Genomic DNA, 27,986 nt, shown 5'->3' with positions numbered 1-27,986 from the left:
TAAGAATAAAAGAAGCATTCACAAGCTCAATCAGAAGATGATTGAAGACATTTGCATAGTAGCAGTGCTGCATGTATCAAATAGGCCTACATACTTCTTAATGCTTGGCCAAATGTTCATAACACAACATCACTGAAGACTAACAACCCAGGTATCCTAACCTGGCCCAGTGCCCTGTGGCCGGTGCCGTCTGCGGTGGTCATTATCTATGCGTAAAACAACTGCAGTAAAAACAATAAGGTTACTTCAAATGACTAGTCATTCACAGCTAAATCCAGGCATACAAAGCAAAACAAACATATAACCACAAATAGTTAAGTTCAGAGAGAGAAGCAGGTGTCATTTCACTCACCCTATTTGAAAAGGAAGGCCATTCTCCTGTCTGTCGTGGTGGCGAAACCCCTTTTTCCTCTCCAGGCCAGCTCCAGTTTTGGCGTTGGTCTTCCGTCAGATTTAATCTTAAGTTGCTGCTGTAGTGGTAGTTTAGTAAAAACTATTTATTATAACTAAAAACTCCAAATCTCCACCCTCCTTAACTGCACCAGCTAAAGTTGCTAACAGCTCCCGTTATTTCATCTGAATGACGTTGATCGCATGCTGTGATTTGATTGGCGTGAAGCCAGACAGCGACGGGCTTCCCTTGGCATCATCCTGACTAATCACAGTTAGGCAGTGGCATGACAGTGGCCTCATCTGATTGGTTAATCATTTAATTTTTTTTCACAAAGGGATGCCAACTCTGCCTGGCCTCCTCGTGTAGTCAGACTGCAGGTCAGTCTACGGTGGTGCAATATAGTGTTTCACCACACATCCAACGCGTAGCATTTAGGGCGCCGCTGTTTCACTTATTGTAAGATAGTGAGAAATGGGGAAGAGATGACCGCAACAGCTTATAAGATTTATGGAAACTATAAACATTGTGTTTTTATTGAAATGATAAATAGTCTTATAAAAAAAGGGAAAGCCTGGCTTCCTTTGGCTTCTGCGAGAACACGCTACTGCCTTTCACGTCCTCTTTAACCCATTTCTTTTCCATCTTTTTTTTCTCTATTTCCCTTCTACCCCTTTTTTGTCTCCAGTTTCCTTTACCCATCATTCGCCACTTCACCTCATCCCTCTGTTATTCTCTTCTAATTCCCTCTTTACCTCCACACTGTCTCCAACTTTACCTACTTCTCTTACCGTTCTTTTTTTTTTTCTTCTCCCCCTCCCTTTTGCGCTCTCTGTCCATCTCTCTTCCGACCTTGTTCCCTCTTTTCCACCCCACTCACACCGTCACCTTCCCTCCATACTCATTCCTCCTTCCCTCTGCTCTTCCTTCCTTTCTGCCCCTCACCTTCCCCCATCCAGCTGATGCCCAGGGAGTGTATCAACTCTCTGTTTGACAACTTTACATGGACAAAGATTTCCGGATCTCCACCTCCAGTCGGTTTGGGCCGCTCCGCTGCTTGGCTCCACCCTGACGTCAGTGTTTTCCTCATCCTGCTGCTCTTCTTCCTCATGAAGGTCTGTGGCTGCTGGTGTATGTCATTGTTTCTTTGTGTGTTTTTGTGTGGGAGTGTAACCGTGTGTGTATGTGTGTGTGGCTGGCTCCACCTGACGTCAGCATTTTCGTCATCATTCTCGTCATCATTCTCCCCTTTATTAGGATAGGGACATTTGTTGCAGGTCACTCATGTAGTGTGTTGGTGACGAGGGACATCTGTGTGTGTGTGTGTGTGTGTGTGTGTGTGTGTGTGAGACTGTGTGTGTGTTTGTGTGTCTACCTTCTTTTTTTCCTGTCCAAGGTCAACACTGGTGGCAAACTGCCAGCAGTTCTAGCATTCTTATGTTTTCTTGAAAGGAGCTGCGCACACACACACACACACACACACACACACACACACACCTTGCACAGTGACACACACACACACACACACACACACACACCTTGGATAGTGACAACTCTTGCTATCTCCATTGTTATTGGCATTGATATGTGCATATAAAGCCCAAGGACATTTTTAAGACTGCTCCCGAAGTGCAGTCACTGGTCCCACCCATATAAAGGAGTGAGTGCTTTCATTGTCATCCAGACAAATTCAGAGCAGAAGAAAGAAACTTGATGACAGTCAGACTGGATCAGAAAAGGCCTGTGAATAATTACACCCAATCTAAAATCTGAACAGACCCAAATACAAAGGGAGCACCAACCCTGGAGCACAGCAGGATTTAGTATCAATTAATGAATACCTGCATTCACAAATAGATAGTAGACCCCTTTACTGTATAAACTACACTTAGAACAGCGATATTGAAGGCTGGTATGTATGTGGGCTAAAAAACCTTTTCCTACAACAATTGCACCCCCAACTTGCCGTCATATGACGGTTGTCTTGAAGTTGTTGTGGCGTTCACACTACGTGACTGATCGGTGACAGGGGGTCACACACATACACGCTACAGCAGCTGTGTCACCCGACGCTGGTCTCCAAACCACGTTTTGTTAAGAAAACACACGTGAAATGTGAAACGGGAAATGAGCAATCCCGCACACGAAACAGCTGTGTGTTATTATAAAGATGGCAATTTTAAAGACAAAGAATCTGGGTGAAAGGATGGATTAGCACACGCAGGTAGCAGGGATTGTCTGAGCTACAGAGAGAGCTGGAGGGGAGTAAAAAGGTGCAGCTCCCCGACACCCAGTTAACTCTTCACTGTGAGGTTATACGGTCTATGGTTACAACTCACGGCCCAAAAAGGAGAACAACAAACGCACCTGTGTACGTTTTCAGCTGAGGACTTCGACTTACTTTGGCTAGCCTTCAACTAAACAATCAATCATGATTTCAGCTAAATGCTAAAGTTGCTGTTACTGTTACCTTGTCTGTGTCTGCTGGCAGAACCCCGGTGCTTTCTGTTCAGGCGCCGCCGTGCTGTTGCCGAGGCGACATAAGTTTCGTATTTACAGTGGACGGACGGTAACATTACAGAGTTGTTGTTTTCTTTAGCTTGAAAGAATCCCATAGTTTGGACACTTTCTTCTTTGTCGCTCGCTGTTTTCTCTCTCTTCTTCCACTTTCCAAACAGCGCCATTATGCAGCATACCTGCGAAACACTGTGCTGTAAAATTACATGGATTAAACGAAGCATCGATGCAAATAATTTGTGTCGAAGCGTTTTATTAATCGATTTTATCGATGAATCGTTTCAGCCCTAATTGTAATCAAGACACATGTTTTCAAAAATCAAAGCTGTCTTTCATGCAGATGGTAACTGTCTTTGTATTTCACCTCATGATATTCACACCGTTGCATTTCTGTCAATCTGTCCACCCCCAGGATTGTAAGTCATTTAGCATTGGTGTGACCAGAGCTTCCGAGTTCAAGTGTTTCATGTATAAAAAAACAAAGACAAAGTCTGGTCTCTAAATACTCTGAGTCCTGACCCGCCCACAGTCTGTTGGCTGCTGCAGAAAACAGCACCAAGCTGTTGCTGCCTCCTGTTCTGCGGCTTCTCACAAGCTTAAGAAGAGAACAGTGAGAAACTGGGAAAGCACATTACTTTCTCAGTAAATACAAACCAAACTTTTCACACGACACAATGTTCTGTTCATAGCAGTATTTGCTTTGCAGTCTTTCTCAGTATCTGACCAGGCTTTGTCAGGTTGTGTCTTCCTGCCCATTTAAACCACTTTAAACAACACTCTTCCCTGCACCAGAAACTGCTGTCAATTAACCCTACCAGAGGAATGGATATTTAATATTGCGTTAGTGTATTTATTAATGCGCCGACAATTATTGTATCTCACGTAATCGCAGTATTTACAAGAAATATTTTATTGCTACTGTGTAAAGGGAATACTTCTGGTAAAAAACACATTATTTGTTTAAATTTTGTGTATATAGCAGTACATATAAATTAAATATGGACAATACACTTGGCCTACTTTAGAATTCATTATTCAAATTTGCACATGAATATTGTGATTAATTGACCCTTCGCTAAGCCACGCCCCAAATACAAAGCTGACCAATCGCAGTGCAGTATAGGACTCACTCTAACTGAGATCCGACACTTGGACTTCATGGATGTGCTCCATTGACTCTAATGCAAAAAGAGTCGTTTTCTAGGTTTTTTTTTCCCGCTGTATTTTTCCAAGATATGGTCAAACACTTCCTGGGGCACTTGTAATAATTACAGTCGATACCCAGAGTCGTTGATAGTAGAAGTATGATTTATTCTCTTTCCAAAACCTAATATAAATCCAGAAAAATTTCATCTGTGGGTTGTTCCTAATGTAATGTAATGTTGGCTAACGCTAGCTAACTTCCTACTGAATGTAACGTAATAAAGCCATACTCATCCACTTTTAAATGATTGTAATAATGAATAGAGGCCTACACAGCTTTACAGGCACAGTGTTGATCCCATAGACTGTATATAAAAAGGTTGATCCTTAATATCGATGTCTTTTGTCTCAGTCGTCGGGCGATGCGGTGGTTCACTTGTACTTTGTAACTGGTAGGCTTTAGCTTCTATTTTGAATTTCTTTTCACGTCCGTTTGAGTCTGTCTGAGAGAAAGTGTCGGCTTCTTTGTGAGATCACTTTTTCCAACAAATCTGACAATATTTCTCCGGGGAGTGCAGTAATAGATAGTTTGTCGGACTTAGCAACGGTAACTTAAGGAGGCGTGCCTTAGCGAAGGGTCAATTGCGATTAATCCCAAAAATCATGCGATTAATCTCAATTAAATTTTTTAATCGTTGCCCAGCACTAATATTTAATAGAATGGACATGTCTAAGATTTCAAAATGGTCCTTCATACTTTTTCCTAGATCCACTCTAGTTACAGTTCAGTGATATTAGAGTTCCAAAATAAAACAAAACATAAAAAGCGAGGTTGTTATCATCATTTCTTTCTTGGACTTCTTAAAATAACATTTGCACTTTTAGCATTAACCTCGGTGTGTTTTTCTGCCGGTCTAAAGTCAAACTAGGCAGAAATGCCATATAAATAATCCTATCTACAGGATATTAAAACCTGTCACTCAGCGTCATACACTGCATTGGTTTAGTCATGGTGTTTCTCAGTTGAGCAGAGCGGCTCCCTGTAGTGAAAACTTGAATTAACCAAAACTGAGAGCAGCTGGCTGATAAAACTCCTCTCACAACACACACACACACACACTGTGTTTTTCAGCTTTTCTGTCGCCTTCTTGCTACTGCCAGCCTTTCTCTAATACATACTCAAACACACACTCTGGATCTTCCTCTCTCCCACACGTGTTTATGCTTCTCTCTGCCTCTGTTTCTCTGTGTTCCTTTGTGTTAAACACAATTGTCTTTGTCTGTATTTATTTCTATTCACCTGAAAAACAAACTGTAGGATTGTCAAATTAGGTGCTCGTTAGGTGCACTGTAGTAAAGACAAATTGATGAGTAGTAGCAGTTCAGTTGAAATCTTTTCTGAACCAGTGTGCAGACTAAAAAATACTGTTTATTTTGTCAGCCATTTTAAAATTTAGTCTTAGTCCTGTGTCAAATGTCCTTAGTTTTTAGTCCACTGTATACAATTTTTTTTTTTGGTCTAGTTTTAGTCATTAACCGTCATTTTAATCTTTTCTAACTCATTTGAATAATATTGATTAACCAAAATATTGATATGATTCGAATGTTGCTTTGTTCTCATTTTTATTGTAAAGGAGACATTAACAGACTTCAATTCCCAGGTGGTTAGCTTTGATATGCCGCTTCAAGTTCGTAGTGTTTTTACCAAAAATCTTATAACCACATCAGTGTGCGAACTATACAAAGCTTTTTTTTTTCCTGTGACAGGGAGGAGGGGGACCAACTGTGATTCTTACTGCTGAATCATTAATAGCTGCAACCATGTAGGCATGTTTGTTCTATTATAATAATAATAATAATAATAATAATAATAATTTCACATGTAGCCATTTTGCTACAATTGCGCTTCACACAACAGCTGCGACTGTGTTTTCAACCTTCTTTTCTCCGTGAGAGAGAAGAATTTAGAAAGTTGCGTGGCGTTGCGAGAAGCCTCCAGCTGCAGTAGTGGGCCTACATGTATCATCAACCAGTAGTTACTCTGTAGGCAGCATTAGTTCAGCACATGAATTTGATTCGGGAGACCATGGGTAGCCAGTGGAGGTCACTGAGTAACGTAGTGACATGAGTCCTTTTGGGCTGATCAAAAACCTGATGCGCTGCTGCGTTCTGAACCATTTGTAGGGGGTTTTACTATGGTTTTACCGCACAAGCTGGAAGACCTACTAGAAGGGCATTGCAATATGAGAGGAATAAGAATATTATTCAGGGCCACCTTTTATTTTCTTCTGTGGTTTTCTTCTGGTGATTATCCCTTACCTTCAGGGTCACAGATACAAACAAGAATGAAGTGCTGCTTGGCACACGATCCTCAGAATTGATGGAGAAGGTCGTAGGTTCCTTATTATTACACAATCTATCCTAACGAGCAAGCCGCTCGCTAGCTTGTGAGGATTACTGGAAGCGATGTTATCGAGTTGTTGTGCTGAAAAACCTACAAGCCAGCTTGTTTATTGCATAGTTGTGTTTGCCCTTGTTTTGAGTCAAAAAAAGATGAATCAGAACCCTTACCCTTCAGTCCATATTTTTCAGCTATAATTTACCTGTTTTGGAGTTCATGTCAGACTTTTTTTACTTCCGTCTCTGTCTCTTTATCGCACATAAACAGGCACCCATGTTTCATCTCCACATTGCTCTGTATCAAACAGTGAAGCTAACTCTGTGTCCCCGTGTTTCTGCTCCTATCTATCTCTGGATTTGTGACACTGATGAAAGAGGGTGCCGATTGCCCGTGTCTGCCTGTTTTTGCGAGTTGTGTGTTTCTGCATGACTGTGTTTGACTGTCGGGATTAAAAGAGAGAAGAAGACAGTGAGCGCTGTCCTCTCTGTCATCAGGATGGCAGCCACCCTGTGAGAGACGTGCTAATGAGTTTTTATCTTGTACCACAGTAATTAAGTTCTCAAACGATGATGACAAACGATGTGTAGAATGGTAATCTGGAATGTTAAAATGGTAACGCTAGTGTTCCTCGCCCAACCCTTCAAATCAAATTGAGAAGGCCCAGCATGTGGTGCCTGTGGAGGGATGCTGGTGAAACTCTCTCTCTCTCTCTCTCTCTCACACTCACACACACACACACACACACACACACACACACCAAAACCAAGAGCTTGTGTAAAGGTAATCATTATCTGTGATGAGCTCTCTGCAGCCAAGAACAAAGGATATTATTAGGTGAGCTACTTTGAAGTTAAATTCTGATGAATACGGAAATTGTTTGGAGACAAACAGCCTTAAGTGATATGTGAAGGGTGCGTTTAGCTTTAATTTACCCCGCAGAGGAGTTTACACATTTGATCTTTTCACCCACACAGTCTTACTCAGTCACACAGCTACACATTCATCTGGGAACCGCCCAGTACAGCTACAGCATCACCTGCTGTAGTTTCAGGGGAGCAGCTGTTTTCTCAAGGACAACCAAGGATGATTGGGTCTCCTCCCTCACCAGACACGCACACATTTTCCAGATTCTCCACATCTGTAACTCATCAAGCCGTTAGTTTTTTGTCTCTCACTCAAAGCAACACAACATCTTAGAAGTGATCTAATTAGAATTAGGTTGGAAACTTGCAGCGACAAATGAGACATTACTGAAAATGAAAACTGAAAAGATGAAAACTGAAGATGGGATTGAGACTGAAAGGATATGTGCAGACACAAATGTCAGCTACATTACCATGACATGACCACATGCCTAGTTCACATGCTGTTGACCAAATGGCTGCTCACAGGTGTCACAAACTATGACATTACTCAAACATGGCTTGCTGGCCTATATTTTGATGCTGTCCACAGGTGTTTTCTAATTTTAATTACAGGCTGCACCAATGTCAAGCTAAAGCACACTTTGTTTTTATTTGATTCCATCAACAGTTCCCTTGTCTGAATAGCATCTCGCATTTCTTGTCTTGTAGTTCTGGATGTCTGCAGTGGCTACCACCATGCCCATCCCATCTGGGGCCTTCATGCCTGTCTTCATACTGGGTGAGCAGAAACACCTGTTGCATTTTATATACTGTAGTTGGGAGTTGCATAAGGATAGCTAAAATAACATACGTGGTTATTTTGGTGTACAGCATCTGATCAGTTTTATGGAATATGTTAATACTAAAGAAAAAAAAACATATATTAGTCTGTTTCTGTCTGTTATCAGTAGTGTTTTGGCTATTTTCAATCACTGCAGCTGGGGCTGGACAATAAAACAATAACAATAATTATCACAATATAATCTTTTTCAATAACAATATAGAAAATGCTCAATTAATATTCAAAAAAGGTTTGATTTTATTACACGAATAAGGACTTAATTTTTTTATTAAGATGTTTATTTTGTTGAATAAAAAGGACTGAAATAAGCTTTTACTTAATTTTGCTCATGCAAATTTGTTGACAAAAATTGTATCCCAAGTTTTGACCTTGAAGAAGAGTTTAAACCACAATTAACCATCAGGTTTCTTCAATTTTCACTCAGGAGCAAAAATCAGCCTTTAGAAAGAGATTAAACTTTTTATTGTGATACCAAGCCATATCGTCCAGCCCTAACTTCAGCAATACTAGCGTTCTTTGATAAGCAACTGAAATATTGACATATGCTGTAGAGTTGTGTGATTAATTGTCCTGGCTAAACTTCAGTCAGAAGCGTTGTTCAATTAGTATCTGACCAGACTGATTTTATGTTCCCATGGTTATTGTTGTTGTTATCACCTTTCATACGAGATATGAGTTTATTATTTTTCAGATCAACATTTTAGCATTCAGTGTTTATTTGCAGTAGTTTGCAATTCATCGGTTGTTTTTGTAGTGTGAAATGCTTTGGAGTGTGACCTTTACCAGTGCTTCACTTTAAAATATTCATCATTACCAGCCTCAACTTCAAATGAATAAACTCATTTCTAGATATAGCGGGTCATGTTCTGTGTGTGTGTTTTTAAAATGTGACCTTTTGTCTCACAGAACAGTTGCACAAAGCATCAACATTTTACGTGAGCTTCATGAAATATGAAATGCATGTTGTTGTACAAAGCATAGAACGTTTCTTAACGTCACCGGTTGAAATAAATTAAAAAAAAAAGCCAATCCCAACTTTTTAACTGTACTGTTTTCCTGCACATGCATTTATAAGAGCAGTATTCAGTGTTTATACAAAACACAAAATGTTGATTAACACCACTCTCTCCCGATGAGTAGTAGTGGCTGCAATTTCTTTCTAGAGTTTCACAATGCTGTGCTGCTTTAGCAGATGCTTCAGTAAATTAGTTGTAGAATTGTTCGCGGTTTAAAGCTTTTTGCTGGTCGAACAATGACACATAATGGCAAAATTTACAGCTGTCATAACAATGGTCCCTCTCCCTCGTTCTCTATTCTTCCTTTAGCTTTTTGGCTTGCAGCTGACTTGAACAACATAAGGTCTGGTGCCGCTGACCTGCCACGCAGTCCCGCATTCACATCAAGGACAACAAAACGGCGTTCTAGTAACGCAGTAACCCAGCGTTATTTGGATTAGTAATTGTAATAATATTTCTATTTTGGAAATTGTAATCCGTTACACTACTAGTTACTGGGAAACACTGCCCGTATATCACCATGTAGGTCTTCAAACCAGAGTTTACTTGCTGTTCCACGCACTCAACTAAAAACAAAAGGTGTTCATGCTCTGACACTGTGGACTTCTCTTCCCATAGACTTACATTCTACAGTCTAGAGTTGAAGACTCTTTTATTTAAGCTGGCCTTTGTCACGCCATGTGCTGTCTGCAGTCAGTATGCAGACGTGTGTGTTTTAAGGTCTGTTGTTGCGCTGTTATTTTACTTTTGTGAAGCACTTTGTCACTTTATTTACTTACTTATGGTAAGGACATCTGTCACTAGAAACACTCATGACTTGAGTTGTGTTTGCTCTGGTAATATACATTGAATAGAGACAGTCTTATTGATGATATTTTTGTCCACATTATTCATACAGATGCCTCAGAATTAATGTAATTATTTCATTATATTAAAATGCCACTTGAATTTTTATTTAAAAGTATGTTTACTCAACAGTTTGAAAGGTAAATTTATTACTTTCTTTCCTCTTGTAGGAGCTGCATTCGGCAGGCTGGTAGGGGAGATCATGGCCACCTTGTTTCCGCATGGGATCGTGTTTGATGGCATCCTTTACCGCATCATCCCTGGAGGGTACGCAGTCATTGGTTAGTCTCCCTTTCCCTTTCTCTTAGCAAGCCCCGTCACATTTCATCAGCATATATACAACTGCAACTTTTGTTCACCTTCATGCACCCTCCAGAGCAAGACTAGCAATTACTGTAGTCCTAACAGTATATATTACAGTACATCCTCTGAAGTGCAAATAATCATCAATCAGTACTGCATATTTTCAAACCCATGCCATCGAAGCCTTACTGTCAAGAACTCCCTTCTTCCTCCTCCCTGTCCTCCTCTCTCCTCCTTAACTGTCAACCCTCTGCGCCCTCAGCTTGTCAACAGTGGTGAAGATGTCTTCTCCTGTCACTTCTCTCATCTTCTTCCTCCTCCAACTTCTCCTCCTTCTCTCCTGCCAACATCTCTGGCCCACTAGTTGTCACTCGTCCAGTTGTCCTCCCCTCCTACTCTTCCTCATCCCGTCCCCTTCTTTGTCATCCTCTCCCTCCTGCTTCTCTTCCTCCTTTCCATCAGAACATGTGGCCACTTTGCTTTGACAGTTAAATGTCAATGTGGATTCCCTCTGCTGTCTTCACCTCAGCCACTGACCCAGAAACGTGGCCTTCCTTCAGTCCCCTTCCTGTTGCCCTACAAAGACCATCCCTCCTCTTTCTCCATTGATCCCGCCTTACTTCCTTGTGTTACTCGTTCCCTTTTTACTCTGCCCTTCGTTTCATTCTTTTTATCCTCCTCTGTCCAATACTTTTGCCTCCTCTCATGGAACTTCTGTTTGCTCTTCCTCCCACTGCCTTACCCTTTTCCACTCAGCAGTCTTTTCTCCACATTCCCTCATTCATTTTCATCTTACTCTTCTAACCCCTATTTTTTTTCATGTTTGATTATTTTTTTAATGTAATTCTTCTTCTTCTTCTTCCTGTTCTTCCTTCATTTCTCCTAGTCACTATCCAACTATCTTTTTATCTTTTCTCCTTTTTATTCTGTCTTCTGTTATCATTTCTTCCTGCTTCAAAAATCTCTATCTCTCTTTCCTCAACTTCCCGTCTTCCTTTCCATCCACTTATTGGATGTTTAAATCTTGTTCATTGCTTCTATCCTGCCTCTCAACTCCTTTTATCCTCCTTTACATTTCTTTTTACTTATTGTCTTTCTCCTCCTCACCCTCTTTCTTTTTTAACCCCATCCTTTCCTTCCTGTCCCCCCCACCCTCTCTCCTTCTCTACCTATCCTTCACCCCCTCCTCCCTCCCCTCATCATCCCATCCCATGTCTCTGACAGGAGCGGCAGCTTTGACCGGGGCTGTGACTCACACTGTGTCCACGGCAGTTATCTGCTTTGAGCTGACAGGCCAGATCTCCCATATCCTGCCCATGATGGTGGCAGTAATCTTGGCCAACATGGTGGCCCAGGGCCTGCAGCCCTCACTGTACGACTCCATCATCCAGGTCAAGAAGCTGCCGTACCTGCCTGAGCTCGGCTTTGGACACATGAGGTTTGTGCTGTTTTCACGCAGCAGATGTTTCCATGTGGGGGAATAAAGAGGTCCTCCTCTGCTGTGGAGCTGCCAAATGGTCAACAATGATCGGATTTTTGAGAAATGGTTCTTTCTTGTATGGTTTTTGCATCTTCATAAGCTCAGTCTGAAGTCCTGCTTGAATGCAACAAGCAAACTGAGTTGTGATATAAATTAAAACTAATATAATGAAATGAAAAATACAGGCAGAAGAGACGTAATTGCTGTAAGGATCTAAATGTTTTACTTATATGTTTTACTTTTACTGTTTTACTAAGGATTGAAATTATGCAAAAAATCAAGAAGTAAGTAACAATTTTAGATTAGGGAACTTTGTACATTGGACCTTCAAGACGCAAAGGTGCAGTCTCCATCTTAAAAGCTAATTTGTGCTTTCAGTTAATGACGAATGCTTGTTTGCTTTTTTTCACAACTTGATTTGAATGAATTTATATGTGGGTACACCACCTACACCACCACTGCATCTGTATATCTCTCCTACAGCCAGTACAACATCTTTGTGGAAGACATCATGGTGAGAAAGGTGAAGTTTATATCGTCTCAGTCCACATACAGAGAAGTCAAGCTCCTGCTGGACTCCTACTCGCTCAAATCAATCCCACTGGTCGACTCAAAAGGTAAAAGAGTTCATTCTGAACGTAATAACAGATTCCATGAAACAAAATGAAAAATGAGATAAAGAAAATGTTTTAATTGTTTAAAATTTTGTTACCAGATTGTACAGTTACCGCTATATACATACTAAGCTACACTGAACCAAATTTATCTATCATTGATTATTAAACCTGCTTAATGTTTTTTGAAGAATATTTCAAAGTTTCATGAGATCATGATAATGAGTATGGTAGTTCAGCCACTGTTGAAGTCATTTCCCCTCCTGCTTCCAGATTCTATGATCCTATTGGGCAGCATTGACAGGTTGGAGCTTCTGGCTCTCTGTGATTGGTGGTTGTCACCAGAGAGAAGGCTCCTGATGCAGGTGAGGACAGTCAGAGACTCCATTTTATTGTCAGTTGATATTCAGTGTCTTACTCAATGACATGTAGGAAAGTCCCTCCCAGTTGTTAACCTACTCACATATAATTTGTCTTCACAAAATTAAAATGTGTCACTGGTCTTTGCTTATTATTCAAGAGTTCAAGAAAAAGGCTCATAAAGCCAAAGACTTTTAAACTTAATGCTTTTGTTTTTTGTCATAATTACTTTAAGATAAATGACACTGAATTTAGCCGCAAGCGGAGATTTGCAGGTTCAAACCTTTTTCTACCATAGCGATTTCAAAATAGTTTCACACACAAGGTTTAATATTGTTATGAAACACACTTTGCAAGCTTTCTGATTAAATAATAAATAACATAGATTCTGGCACTGCGAGATGTGGAACATTATAATGATGTGGTTGATTTCAGACTGTCATATGAACACATTATATTTTATAAACAATCAGATTTAGATTCATTCTTTATTGTCCACGAAGGAGAAAATTTGTTTTTGGACTGTACCAAGAGAAACATTCAACACACATAGTACACATATTTATACAGGAGTGGCAGCTGCAACAAAATAGCATGAATCTGAAATCATGCGTTCTGTGAATTTAATGCTCTTATAGCGCAGAGTACGAAACTTTTCCCTTTTTGGTGGAGTAGCCTTCTGTATCTCCTGTCTGAGGGGAGAAGGGTGAAGCATGAGGTGAGAGGGTGCCTGGGATTTTGTATTATCGTATTTGCTCTGCAAGTGGTGGCTGTGTTAATGAGGGCTGACAGGTTAGGAGTGGGAAGACCAATTATTTTAGAGGAATAGTGATTTTAAGGAGCTTGTTTGTATTGGTGAGAGAGAGCATGGTGAAATAGCTGGTAGCACAGTATACGAGGACGGGTTCAATTACATCCTGTAGGTTATTTGGTTCATATGAAGTCAAGTATGCACATATATAAGTAATTGTTAATGCAATAATTGGATTAATTGTTTGACCTTAATAGCAAAATAGGTTATGTTTAATTTACATGATGATTATGTCTGTAAACTAGGCTGTGTTTCCACAGAGATGCAACCATGGTGACAGACAAAAAAATACACGTGTTCAAATTCACCTGGCAAATTAAGGATTTAACTACTTCCTGTTCTATCCTTAGACCTGTGATTTGGGTTGGGAAAAAATTAAATGAAAGGAAACTTCCCTTCAAGAAACTCCTAAATTAGATATTATTGATTAAAATATCGTGAATTTGTTTCCTTTGATCAGGTGAAAGACCACGTAATTTACTGTAAGCAAATGTTTTCTGCAAGCTGAAATACCTTTTTAACATGAAGAGGATGGATACACGCAGACTGGAATAGCTAAAAGTAGAAATGGAAACACTGTAATAGAAAGAGCTGCAGCTGCAGTCTGGCTTTTCTAGTATTGATTCCACAGTAAAGTCAAACATACTGTACTATATTTCACCTAGAGAAGACAAAAGGAAAAACATCAAATACCATCTGTGTAAACATTTGTAATGTTCAAAATGAGTTGTTGTTGAAGCACTGGTGTACAATACACACAGTATAATAGTTCATACTGAATTAAATACTGATATATTCACAACAGCATTCAGTCTTTATTTATCTGTTTACTTGGATTTGGAATCAGGGTCGGAGCCTACAGGAGCAGAATCAGTCTCAGAAACACAGCTGGGAATCCTTCGCCTACGTAGATGAGGAGGAAGACGAGGATGGAGAGAAAGTGAGGCTGTGATTATTGCATTTGTTTTTTTTAAACCATTAGTGTTTTTTTTTTCTTCCTTTAGTGTCCTATATGTCTGGGTTTTTTTTACTGCTGTGGCAGCAAACATTGTTGTTGCTCCATCTGCTGCAGTTTAAACAGACCCATCTGTCTTTGTGTGTTTATCTGCTTGCATATCCTTCTCACCTTTTGACCACTGACCAGTTTGCATGCCTGAGTTTTAACGCCACACATTACCCTTTTTATTTGCTGAAAGTTTAAAACCTTTTCATCTTATCAAGTTAGTTATATCCAGTTGTTGTCTGTAGGGCAGCCCGTTGCAGGAGGAGAGGAATGGCCCCCTGCCTCCTCCAAAGCCTCATGAGCCTTCCTCAAACCACACTGCTCCTGTGCCTGGTAAGTATTTTTTTATCTATTTAATTTATCTATATCAGTGGGGGTGTCATATTAAAGGTTCAGTGTGTAAGTTTTAGAGGCATCTAGTGGTGAGGGAGAATTTCAACCAGCGACTCACGGTGCATTCACGTGCTCCTCGGATTTACATTTATTCATTTCACTTCATTTAGCTGACGCTTTTATCCAAAGCGACTTAAAATTGATATATACGTCAGAGGTCGCACGCCTCTAGAGCAACTACGGGTTAAGTGTCACAGTGGGGATTGAACCCGGGTCTCTCACACCAAAGGCCATCCACGCGTCATCACCATCCCATCGGATGGTCCCGTTTTGTCGTTCTTCTGTCTTCAGTGTCTGTTCATGTGCTCTTAAGTTGGAATGTGGAAACAACACGGACACTACTACAAAGATGTGTTGGATTAATAATATCAGAGCATAAACAATACACAGACATCTAGTTAGTCTACATAGTCAGCAAACAAACCGTTTTACACACACCACATTACAATTTACATGTTTGCAAAATATGTAAATGCAATACTTGATTTTGCATGGATGAAAGTTCTGTATACTTTATGTCCCTTGAACACTTTATTTCTCTTTTTGCAATAAAGATTTAAGGAGGACAAAAACTTTTGATCATTCCGACACCATCAGTCAACGCTCAGCCATCCCTCTCTATTTATACACCAAATAGTTATGGGTATTATGTTGCATTTCTGTCAATAAATCCTCCTACATATTACATAATAAACCTTTAATACATTATCTCTGTACTAGCTGCTTATAGGAGAAGGGATGATTGGAAGTATCACAGTCTGAATAAGATAAAGACCTTACTTGCGCTAGTTTGCTTTCTTTGTACCACCTACTTGTAAACCCTCAAATCCAGTTTAATCTAGAAATAAATCAAACTTTGGAGGACAATTACAGTTTCTGATCTGTCTTCCTAAACTCTGTTACACTTGCGGAGTTGTGTCACACAGAGTTGAGGCTAGACAATGAAAGCCTTGTGGGCTTGTCATAGTAATATTGATTCCTTCAGACAAGTTTTGCTCACTGGGGTGATGTAATAGGATTTATTCTTTGCTCTGTCTCCCCCTACTTCTCAGAAAAATATGTCTGCTGATATGACTAAGCATTTAGTCAGAGCCCAGATGGTTTATGAAACTCACCAGGTTCTCATATGTGTTAAGTACGGTAGTACCCAGAGGACACAAACACATCTTGTTGGTGTTTATAAAGTATGAAAGGATAAACCATGGGAATTAATGTAATCCTAAAGAACAATGTCATGTTATACAATCTGAAGAACCACAGCAGTAACATCATTAATGCCAATGTAATGAACCTTCCTTTTTCATTGTTTACTCTTCTGGTACATGCACAGGGACACTCATGTATGTGCATGTGGATGTAGATGATGTGATCCATATTCTTGCTGGCCAGCACTATCTTTTCAATCTTTTGCAATATGCGTGTGAAAGGTGGGTGATTCCTCATTCACACATTAGGATTCAAAGTGGCGGGCTCCCTCCTTCCTCTCACAAGGTTTCCATGCAATGTTTATCTTATTCAAGACCCAACTGCTCACTTAAGTTATATCATAAGGATTAGGTAGCCGCTGAGCTTCCACAGGGGAATCAAGGAATCAAAATTGATTGATTGAGTGATGATTGATTGTTTTATGATTCATAGTGGCCATAGGCAGTGTGTTTAGGCAGGTTCAATTCAGAATGAAAGGCACCCTGTCCAGTATTTGGGTCCATACATTAGAACAGGGTGTGTGGACTGAAAAAATGGATATAAGCGAAGCAAGATTCAAAATATTTGTTTTATGCAAATGTTTTACTAGCGAAAAAATTCATTTGACACATTTATTAGGTTTTAAATACAGTATGTACACAATTTGTTTGGTGAGAAACACTAAATAATAAAATTATCTGTTTAAAAACAAAACTCCATAGGCTCTGTCATGTCCAAAGCCGTCTCTTCCCTTATCTTACTGTAACTTCCCTAATGCCAAAAAACAAGAAGAAATTCTACCAAGTCAGCTGTTATTACGATCAAATCAAATCATTACTCCTTTAAGTTTAAAGGCTGATATTTGCTCAGAAGAAGCCAGATGGTTAATGTGGTTTAAACTTTTCTTTATGATCAGAATATGGAAAACACTTGCCAAACAGTGAATCGCTTAATAAATCTGAGGTAGAACATTCGAAACAATATGATTAAATCATTTTTCAACAAATATACATGAGTAAAATTAAGTAAAATCTTCTTTTCAGTCCCTTTTCCTGAGAAAAGTATCTTCATAGAAAAAATAAGTAAACATTTGTTATATTGTTGTTGAGGAAAATTACCTAGCGATAATAATCATTATTGTTTTATTGCCTAGCTCTACTTCCAACCATTTAGTTCACTAGATAAAAGGTTAAAATGATCTATTTTATTAATTTGTCAGCCTTTCACATTGTTTACTACATTGACCTGTTTGTATCTGACCTCAACAGATGTCAAAAGATTGGAATTAATAATAATTGCAACCCTAACAGCAGTGAGGGAAGGTTTGGCAACATGTTTACTGCAAGTAACCAGATGGGGTGTGTGTATATATTGTGGCACAATCAGTTCAGTAGCCTATTACACACAACAGACTACCAGTGAAATGGTATCCAGGCAACAACTATAAGGAGTTGCTAGAGTTGTCGCAGTTTCTAAAAAAGGTCTTTAAAAAAAGCTGCATTTGTATATTTTATTTAACTTGACCTGCTGCGTCTCCCTCTTGACTTCTCTCTCTATCTCCCTCCCAGATAAAGGTCCTCTACAGTCTGTGAGGAAAACACTCAGCAATCTCTTCAATCCTAAGAACAGACAGACAGAAGGGCAGTCGCAGGTGTGTGTGTGTGTGTGTGTGTGTGCGCACCTCTTACTGCACATCTGTCTATTCCTAACCATACTTGTCTCTGCTCTGTAAGTCACATATGTGACCTTTCTTTCTTACATTTTGTGTTTCAACATATTTGTATGTAATTTTTTTTTAAAATCTTTGTGCCCTTTTCTCTGTTTAGCTAACGATTTAAACAAACTGGAGTGTACTCATTAGCAAAAAAATGCAAATAGCCACCTTCCTTTTGGCAAAGCCTTCCCAAAATCACATCCTCACGCCGGCACTGCTAGGATATAAATATTTATCCATTATTTTTTGCAGGGTGAATTTTTCATTCAGGCAGATACACACTTATCTGATTGACAGAGACACATGAATACACAAATGCGTCCTCATCCTCAGACAAACTCCCTGAAGTCGAGCATCTTTTTTTTTCAACCTTCTCTCATATGGAAATGGGAAAGCCAGATACTGAAGGTAGAGTTATTATTCAGCTTGGCAGTGAGCCTGGCTCACAGGAAAGCAATACATGTCATCTGTTTATACAAGCAGGAATGAAAACCACATTGGAAATAAGCATATGCTTGTAAGCTTGCAAGATTAGAATTTGATTTCTGTTGTGCCCACTGCTGTGGCTTGTGAATTACCAGTCTGATTCTTTATTATGTTTTTGGATTCAATCCTATTCCTTCATGGGGATTGTTTTTACGTCAGTGAGCCACAATTCTACAGCTTTGAATATCAAATAGACACACAGTAGGAAATTGCCAGCAGCAAACAAGCCAAACCATGGCTGAATTCTGGCTGCATATCAGGTATTTGTGCCACTGATGGCAGGTAACCAGACACTGACCTTTAGAATATTATCTGGCTGGTGTAATAGTGTCAGCATCTTGGTAATTCTTGTACTAGCATAATTGCTGTGGTTTCAGTGATGCACAATAAGAACGATAAAACAGCTACATAGAATGCATATATGTAATTACTGATTATTAATTCATTTGTACAGGTAAAATATGAAAATATGTAAAACCTTTCATTTGTGTTTTGTTGACCATGTAAAAGTTAGCTCCCCTGCTGTGATTTGACATAGAAAACTCACAGTTGCACTCTTTTTTTGCGTGTGATTTTTGTTGCTTAGAGGACGGAGGCAGACAACCTGCCTAGACAGTGAGTGAGTGAATGAATGAGGGTTGCATCGCTAATAAATTCCATTTCACAAAACAGGTCACAGCAGGTGTTGGCCTGAATTTCACCCAGTGCATCCAGTTTACTCACCAAGCTGCAGGATGTGCTGTGGGAGTGGAAGATGAGCAGAAGAAACTGGATGACAGCAGCCTGATTACAAAAATGTGTTATTGCAATTTGTCACAATTGCTGTGAAAAAGACAGAAAACCAAGATATTTCTATATTGCATATTGTATTTTTAAGAGTAAATTTTAAAGAGTTATTATCTATGTAGACAGTTTAAAATACAGATTAATTAACTGTTGTATTTGCTTGTAATATTTAAACTATATTTTATACACTGGAATGCATTGTGTTATACAGGTGGCAGAAATAAATGTTTTGAATCAGCTTGTGTATCTGAATTCTCTGAAGAAGAGCAATGAGAAACACATTGCACTTTGAGTTACTTTCCCTTCGTTCCCCTCATGTAAGATTCAATTTAGAGGTGACATCCAGCCCGGATCAGAGGGACAGAAGTGACAGAGGGTGGTTTTATAAAATCACTCATGTGTACTCATGTAAACACGTTTCATCTCTCATCTGTCTCATTCTTTTTTGTCTCCAGGAGCCATCTCCTCCTCCTTTGTCAGACACAATGACACCAGAAGAGGTATGTTATGATGTCTGCTTCATTATTTACAGCATGGTGATCAAATACTCACACAGCTATGTTGAGTCTTCTGCACTCAAGTCCAAGTAAAACATTGTCTGTGAAGGTTCTCAGTCATCCAGGCCATAGTTATCTAACGAAGGTTGAGGTCAAAGGCAACTGGACTTTGTAGAAGAAAAACTAGAACTTTGTAGAAGAAAAACTAGAAGATGTTTCGTCCCTCCCTGTTTTGAGGGACGAAACATCTTCGTCCTACTCGACATCCACATCCAGCCAATGAGAGCAGGCAGCTGGCGGAACAGGCAGCTGCTATTTCACTGCAAAACACTTTTTACTCGCCTCCAGCTCTCTCCGTAGCTCAGACGATCCCTGTTACCTGCGTGTGCTAATCCATTCTCTCACCCATATTCTTTGTCTTTATAATTGTTAGCTTTATAATAACAAACAACAGCTGTTTTGCATGTAGATTAGCGTCATTTCCCGTTTCACATTTCAAGTGTGTTTTCTTGACAAAACGTGGTTTGGAGAGCAGCTGTCGGGTGACACAGCCGTGGTCAGCTCCTGTCGTGTATCACCCCCGTCTGCTGTTAGTCATGTAGTGTGAACGCCACAATGACTTCAAGACTCCCGTCACAACAACATAGCGATCGGCCGACGCTGAAAGTCACGTAGTCTGCGAGAGCCTTAATAAGGTTTATTTTTAAGTCAATGCTGGCAAACTTCAATATTCATTCAAATCTTTGTCACATGTAGGTCACAGGTGTTAGAAATCTTTGTCACATTTGAGGAGAAGCACTTTTTAACTGCAGTGTAAACACAGCCAGAATTTTAAAGACATAATTTTAGGTTAAGAGCACAGAACCGATATTGTGCCCTCCACTCCTGTTGTGTCTGCTGCTCTCCTACTCTTCCTGGCACTTTGCCAAAATGACCCGTAACATTGTCCTGTAAATTCTACAAGACTGCTGGCCCTGTCACAGCAGGCTGGGGCTTGTAGTTAAAATCCATAGAGAGGCTAAAAGGTGTCAGACATCCTAAATCTCAGAGGGGAGAGCGGTGACATGCAAGGACGCAACACAGGGTTTCAAGGTTTTTCACAGCTGCAAAACTCTCCTCAGTCAAAACCAACTTCTCTCTCCTGCAGCCACAGACAGACTTCCATCTCATACTGCTCAGTGTTTTGATAATTTAATTATTAGTGAATAATGTGTTAATGGTATGCTGTTCGGTATGACCCATCATAAAGACAAATGCTGATCTTTCTCTCTGGCTGAACTTGTACATTTGAAGAGAAGGAAGTATTTTCCCAACATCAGAGCGACTCTGAGCTAATTCCATTGCATTTGTTGCTGCAGATCAAGGCGTGGGAAGAGGCAGAAATGGACACGCCGATGGAAATCGATGAGATACGAGTAGACCCTTCCCCTTTCCAGCTGGTTGAGAGAACATCATTACACAAGGTTGGTGTGGAAGGAAAGATAAACAGAGGTCAGCAGATGTTTAAATGCCAGTTTAACAGCTGTTTGAGAGCACCTTGCTTCCTTACTGTAATTTAGTTTCTATAAAAAACAGATGTTGGATAGTGACACGGTGTGGAAAATGTGTGTTTAAAAATGTATGTGAAACAATGGGATGTCAGTTAGTGGGAGAAAGACAATTATCTGATGGTAGGGAGGGGATTGTTTAAAAAACGTCTTATATGTGTGAGGCCTAGCAAATGTGTTGAATGGATTTCTTTCCTCAAACATTTGCAGTGCCATTTTTTTTATACATCCTTGTGTGCTAGCTTGTAGTCTAGTCTTTTAATTTCCACTTACAGGAAAAGGCAACATTAAAGTAATATAGAAATTATTTTTATATCACTGTTCAACATAGATTCAATGGCCAACAATATTATATGTATATTTTTCATATTGACATGAGGGTGATTTGAAGTACACTGTTATCTTGACGAGTATACGCAGTGGTCATGGTATGGCTTTAATGAATTTGCCACTGAAATTTGTACTGATTTATGTCGTAGTGTATGAAATGCTCACTAACACTCTCACTCGGAAACATCAATTACATTAATCCTTGTTAGAACACTTTGTGCACACCAGGCACCTCTTTAATCTGCGAGTGTTTGTGGGAACCACTTGTCTGTTGTAGTTGCTAAGTAATAATTCAACATGTGTTTGAGGCCTTTCAGCTAAAACGTTAAAGATTTGTAGCACTTGTGCTCTACGTGAGGAATTGTGCTCCACTCTCAGCAGCTGGTTTCCTGTTCTATGTGCAGCATAAGTGGCCACGAAATGAAGCTCCTGTGCATGTTATGCACAGTCACAGCACCTTTGCATGAGGCAACGTAATTCCCATCACTATTTATTGCAGCGTTACTTCATTTAAAAAGGAAAATATCTCAAGTGAACAAAAGAAGTGAGAAAACTGAGAAAATGTTGTCAATTCCTTCCATTTTCATTCAAATGTATTATTCATTACATCATAATTTGCATGAAATTACTTGGGTGGATAGCCTGCAGTTTATTTTATTGCAAAGCATAAATTCACCGTTGACAATAATTAGTTTTTTTTTGCCACAGATATTATTCAAGCAAAGAAGCATATAAATGAAGTTTTGCATCTCAAGCAGTCGTCAAGTCTTTTGTCGATGTTCCCACACTGAGCTCCGTAAGTTGTTTACTTCTGTAACATCACATTCTGCCGAGGATGTGGATAACCTTGACAGAGAGGTAATGGCACATGAAAAACACTCAGTGAAGACCTGGTTTTATTCAAACGGTGTCATCTGCCTAAATGGAGATGGACACAAAACGTTTCATTTTTTAACTGAATCTTATTTACAGTAATCAGTAGGCGGATGGGTTGTTACATAAACACCCTAATTTTTATATGCGAGTTGTGCCTGTCGGTTCTAGATGAAGAACTTTGTGTCTATGTCAGCCAAACATTCTGCAGTGTGAATATATCCGGCATGTTTGAGCTCCCCCAATAAGTGATTTGAACAAAATCTTGTAAATCTGCAGCCTTTTGATGTGCTTCTACGTGCACATTATCATTCCCCTAATACGTATTATAGGTTTTATTATTAATTTTATTTTATGAAAACTTATCCAATAATACATTTTCACTTTCCTTCCCCTCCATTGTACCATTGCTGTGAAACGCTGACATCCTTATTATGACAAATCTTAAGGTGATCCAGGATTTGCAGATAATTGCAGGATACTGAAGCGTGTACACAGCTTGTACCATTGCTGTTGGTTTATTGACATCAGTGTAATTTCATTTTCATGGTAATATCCAGAATACTCTGCTTATTCATGTGCAAAAGGGGGCTTTGTGGTCTAGGTGTGCTGATGCATACAAAGAGCTCATCCTAAGTGTGACCTTGCCTGGAATATGCACAGAATGCTCTGTGCATGGAAACACACTCAAGGACTTTTTCTTTCTGTGGTTCACCTGGAGCCTCGAGCCAGTTTGCTTTCATCTTTCTGTCTCTGTGACATTGTGTCTAGACAGAGCTGACAGAGATGCACAGCGTCTGTAAATTGTCTGGATTCACAGACCGATGTAAAAAGGCCATCATGGTCTGAGAGGTAGAAGTTTGTCATAATTTGACGTGTGACCTTTTCACTCTGTCTCCACAGACGCACACTTTATTCTCACTGCTCGGGCTAAGTCATGCCTATGTGACCAGTATCGGCAAGCTGGTGGGAGTAGTGGCGCTGAAAGAGGTAAGAAACTTAATTTCCACATATGCAAGAGTTTTTTGTTGTTTTTGTGGTTTTTCCAAACTCTTTCTGATGAAGGTCACCTGAAACCAAAACCTAAGCAGTAAATTTAATTAAATTCCCATATAGCTAAGTCAGAAAAGGCCCTCTTGCTTTTTTAATACACTCAACGGAAGTCTTCCCTCGCCAGTCTTGGAAAAGAATCCAATTGGTTTTAGCTCATGATTTGCTTGGAGTCTCATAAAGCTTTTTGAATTATGTATGAGTTTTTTGTTTGCATAATCAATATCCTCTCTGTATGTTTCAGGCTTTCTTTGATTTACTTCATTCCTCCTGTCTTGCTCGTCATTGCCTCCTCTTGTGTCACTCCTCCATCCCTAAAACTTTATTTTTGCTTTTCTTCCTTACTTCATCCCATCACCCACCAATCTGTGTTACTGTCTTTTCTTGCTAACCACTGTCTTCCCTCTCACTCTATCCATTTATTTATTCATCTTTATCTTACTGTTCTTTCCTTTCCCCCTTTCACTCATACTCTTTTGCGTCTTCCTTTTCTTACACTTCACCTGTCTTCTTCTACTTCTTCTTCTCCATTCCTCTTTCTTTCTTCCTTCCGTCTTTATCCGCCACTGTTTTACCTCCTCACCCTTCCTTTACTCCTCCACCTCCAGCTCCAGAAGGCCATTGAGGGCTCCACACGCTCTGGTGTCCGGCTCCGTCCTCCGCTCGCCAGCTTTCGCGACATCAGCAACCACAACTCTGTCGCTAAACCTCCACCTTCTTCTCCCGCTGCTCCTTCCTCTCCGACCTCCACCTCCTCTCCCTCGGCTGCAACTCCTCCCCCGCGTCCCTCCCCCTCTCCCCCTCACCACCACCACCATCATCACCATTATCAAGAGAATGAAACGGAGGTGTGGATCGAGGGTGTGAAGATAGAGGTGGAGGAGAGCAGCAGCAGCAGTATAGGAAGTGGCGGAGGCAGCAGCAGCATGGGGGCCTCCACCTCAGCCAGTAGGAGTTGCAGCTATAACAGCAATCTCACCCTCCCTCCCTCCTCCACACCTCCCCCAGTCCCTTCTTCCTCCACTCCTCCTCTTTCCTCCGACACCCATCTCTCCACCCAGAGACCCCTACAGGGAGTTCTTGAGGGGGATGAAGACAGCGATGATGAGCCAATGGTTTAGATTAGACAAGAAGGATGGTAATGTTTTTTTATAACGGAAAACTTTTTTATGGTGTGAGTTGTTATTTTTTTTCTGTTCTTAATGTGTTGCTCTGGTCTTTGAACACCCATTTACCTCTTTTTGTCACCACTTAGGTAGAGCAAAGATGTAAATGCAAACAGTGTGTTTGCTACTTCAAGCTATGCATATATTCTTTTTGTTTTTGAAGACAGTTTTCCCCACAGTTATTGATTCTGTCTGCTCTTTTTGTAGACCTTCGCCTAGTTGGTGTTAAGAACACACCCATTTTCTGTCCCCCCAACCTCTCTGTCTTTTCTTAATAAGCTCTGTATGTATATGTTTTTCTGATACTTGTCCTGCCACATTTCCTCCTCATTTTCTCCTACGTGTTGTTTTTCACACACACAGTCTCATGGTTGAACCCTAGAATGATATCCACAGATAATTTTTATGCGAAAGTCTTTTTTCTCCAGGATTATATTCTTGTCTGGGGGTAATAGTGTCCAAAACAGCATTAATTAATGATTATGGCAACCAAAACTCAACACTGACACCGTGAAAAATAAATTACTTCATTGTTAGTGTCTCGTTAAAGCAAGGTCACCCACCTGTTAGCGAGTAGGGTTGCATATTACACATTTTAAATCATGAAGAATTCACTCAAAATATATTTGTGAGGAATAAATACTGCAGTCATTTGCATCGTCCCACATTGGATTTGGATTGATTAGATACATCTGTGTCTCACGGTGTTTTCCAACACAACATGTGTTGCATCTTTGTGTTTTTATTAACATAATATGCTGTGTTGTGTGTATGTGTGTGTGTGTGTGCTGCCCAAACCAGAAGTGAACCCCTGCCCAGTATCTCTGCGTTAACTGATCGTTTATGTGTCTTTAAAAAAAGCTTTTTATCAGATGAGAGCAGAAGCTATTGATTTTTTTTTTGTTTCTAACAGACCATCTGGATAGCAGTAGACTAATGGAGCTGCTCAGTCCACTGTGGAAGATTGGCCAAAGCCCCAAAACGACCTCTAAATTGTGTGCTGACCTTGTGGATGTAGCCTCAGAGCTCATCTCATCACGGTTAAGTTGATAGATGGTGCAGCTAAACGCGGCTGACGAAAGCCAAACCCCGCTACGTAGGTCCTGGAGATTCTTTTGTCTCCCATTTTCCCTAAAAAGATTTCCTCCATATTTGCAAAATTCTGCAAAAAAAAACAAAAAAAAAACAGCTTGTCATTTTTCATTCCAAAATGTGACATCCATCATCCTTCAAAAACCGTGTCAGTAACAAAGTTATGGCTGACATTCATGACAGTGAATGACAGCTGACATTTTGTCACATGTGTTAAATGAAGATGAAGATTTATGTTGACAGAGGAATATTTTCCAATTGATGCATTAATTAGCTTAATAAATTACCCCATTAGGAAAAATATTTAATGTAGAACTGTCCATGATGATTATTGGAGGACATGAACCTGCTCATGTGAGACTTCCTTTTTCTCAGCGGCTACAAAGCCTTGATTTTTATTCTAGTTCTCAAAACTTAAGGGCAACCACATTGCAACTGCTGTTTGAATAGATGAAAATGTCAACTTCCCTTTATTATTTTATACAGTACCTATTTACATGAGTGATGGCAGAGAGACTCAACCATACCAGTTCATAAACAGCTGGAAAACAACGAAAAGAGGCTGGGTATTATTTCTTATTGAGTTCAGCACTACAACTAATGTTAATGCCAAAACTATCACATAGTGGAAGTCTCCAAACTACCCTCAAGCCTCTTAGTGGATGTCTGGTAGATGAACTTTTTATTTCTTAACATCTAGAAAATTTTGTTCTAATCATTATTAGAATAAAATCTTCATAAACTCAGTTACAACCATTGAATACTGTACAAAAAAAGCTATTGAACCTCAAGAGCTGCTCAGTAACTACCTTAATAATTGCATTAATATGTTGTTGAACTTTTCTCCTTGTGATGTACCCCTTCTTTTAATTTCACTCCATCTCTTCTTGTCTCTGTATCTCCTGCATTCAGTATCTCAGGTGCTGCCTTGAAAGTCTTTGAACTTGCAGATTTAACGAAAAAAATCTGTGAATTAAAATATGTGTCTGTTTCGTCAGGGGACTGTGATATTTTCTTTTCCCTATCTGTTGTGGCTAATGTATTTATTTATTTATCTTTTAGTAGAGTCAAATGTTATCTCAAAATGTATAAAAAACCTGAAAGATATAGCAAAATAAAGTTTTATTATGTGAAATCATTTAATTGTTTGACCTTTTTATTTAACCAGGTCAGACGGGTTGTAATGGCAGACCAAGACAGGGGAAAGGCAGCTCATTTTAACTGCAGACAGAAAGAAAAGTTTCGTCTTTACTCAGTCAGCTGGACCAAGAACTGAACTCGGTAAAGGTAGGGAAGAAATATACATTTTTGCTGTAGGAATCAGAAGAGATAATTGAAAATTGCTCACCTGTTTTTGGCTCTATCATTCTGTGGTTTCATAACTTCTCTGATTACATAAAATATCCAAAACAATTTTGATTGTTGTGTGAAGTATACCTAGCACACAAAAACGCTCCCCCATTCTGTTTCATTATAACCTCTAAATAAACATACCGTAAAAATTAAATTAAAAGCCTAGTCCCAGTTAGACGCCTGTCTCTTTTACTGGTCTGGTGTGGCTACACGTTTTGACAAATAAAAGCAGAACTCAATCAGACCCCTGGTCTAGTTTGTAGAGACGTTCTTTGGATATATAAAACCTCTTAAAGCCCACCAGGTCGCCTTCTTGAGCTAGTTCAAAGCTGCTTGCAAACAAATATAAATGTTAAAATTTTTGTTAACATGGACATACAACATATACAGGTGCTGGTCATATAATTAGAATATCATCAAAAAGTTGATTTATTTCAGTAATTCCATTCAAAAAGTGAAACTTGGATATTCATTCATTACACACAGACTGATATATTTCAAATGTTTATTTCATTTAATTGTGATGATTAAAACTGACAACTAATGAAAATCCTAAATTCAGTATCTCCGAAAATTATTATAAAAAAAAAAATTATAATATTACTTAAGACCAATACAAAAAAAAGGATTTTTAGAAATGTTGGCCAACTGAAAAGTATGAACATGAAAAGTATGAGCATGTACAGCACTCAATACTTAGTTGGGGCTCCTTTTGCCTGAATTACTGCAGCAATGCGGCGTGGCATCAGTCTGTGGCACTGCTCAGCTGTTATGAGAGCCCAGGTTGCTCTGATAGTGGCCTTCAGCTCTTCTGCATTGTTGGATCTGGCGTATCGCATCTTCCTCTTCACAATACCCCATAGATTTTCTATAGGGTTAAGGTCAGGCGAGTTTGCTGGCCAATTAAGAACAGGGATACCAT

General features: G+C 39.6%; 1 protein-coding gene across 1 annotated transcript in view; it reads left to right on the top strand.

The window, feature by feature from the left end:
• clcn1a (chloride channel, voltage-sensitive 1a) overlaps positions 1 to 26,749 on the top strand; it is a 56,944-nt gene extending 30,195 nt beyond the window's left edge. Inside the window, exons 12-24 of the mRNA XM_046059557.1 lie at positions 1,351 to 1,506; positions 8,027 to 8,096; positions 10,192 to 10,302; positions 11,549 to 11,762; positions 12,288 to 12,421; positions 12,692 to 12,783; positions 14,437 to 14,529; positions 14,838 to 14,925; positions 17,739 to 17,821; positions 19,612 to 19,656; positions 21,012 to 21,116; positions 23,307 to 23,393; positions 24,062 to 26,749. Coding sequence (XP_045915513.1) covers positions 1,351 to 1,506; positions 8,027 to 8,096; positions 10,192 to 10,302; positions 11,549 to 11,762; positions 12,288 to 12,421; positions 12,692 to 12,783; positions 14,437 to 14,529; positions 14,838 to 14,925; positions 17,739 to 17,821; positions 19,612 to 19,656; positions 21,012 to 21,116; positions 23,307 to 23,393; positions 24,062 to 24,574 — 1,791 coding nt within the window. The 3' untranslated portion in view covers positions 24,575 to 26,749. The remainder of the gene's footprint in view (positions 1 to 1,350; positions 1,507 to 8,026; positions 8,097 to 10,191; positions 10,303 to 11,548; positions 11,763 to 12,287; positions 12,422 to 12,691; positions 12,784 to 14,436; positions 14,530 to 14,837; positions 14,926 to 17,738; positions 17,822 to 19,611; positions 19,657 to 21,011; positions 21,117 to 23,306; positions 23,394 to 24,061) is intronic.
• The last annotated feature ends 1,237 nt before the right edge of the window (positions 26,750 to 27,986 follow it).

The sequence above is a fragment of the Micropterus dolomieu genome, linkage group LG09 (genome assembly GCF_021292245.1).
Source record: "Micropterus dolomieu isolate WLL.071019.BEF.003 ecotype Adirondacks linkage group LG09, ASM2129224v1, whole genome shotgun sequence".
NCBI lineage: Eukaryota > Metazoa > Chordata > Actinopteri > Centrarchiformes > Centrarchidae > Micropterus > Micropterus dolomieu.
Note: the sequence above shows the minus strand (reverse complement) of the source record. Positions and strands in the feature narration are given on the sequence as shown.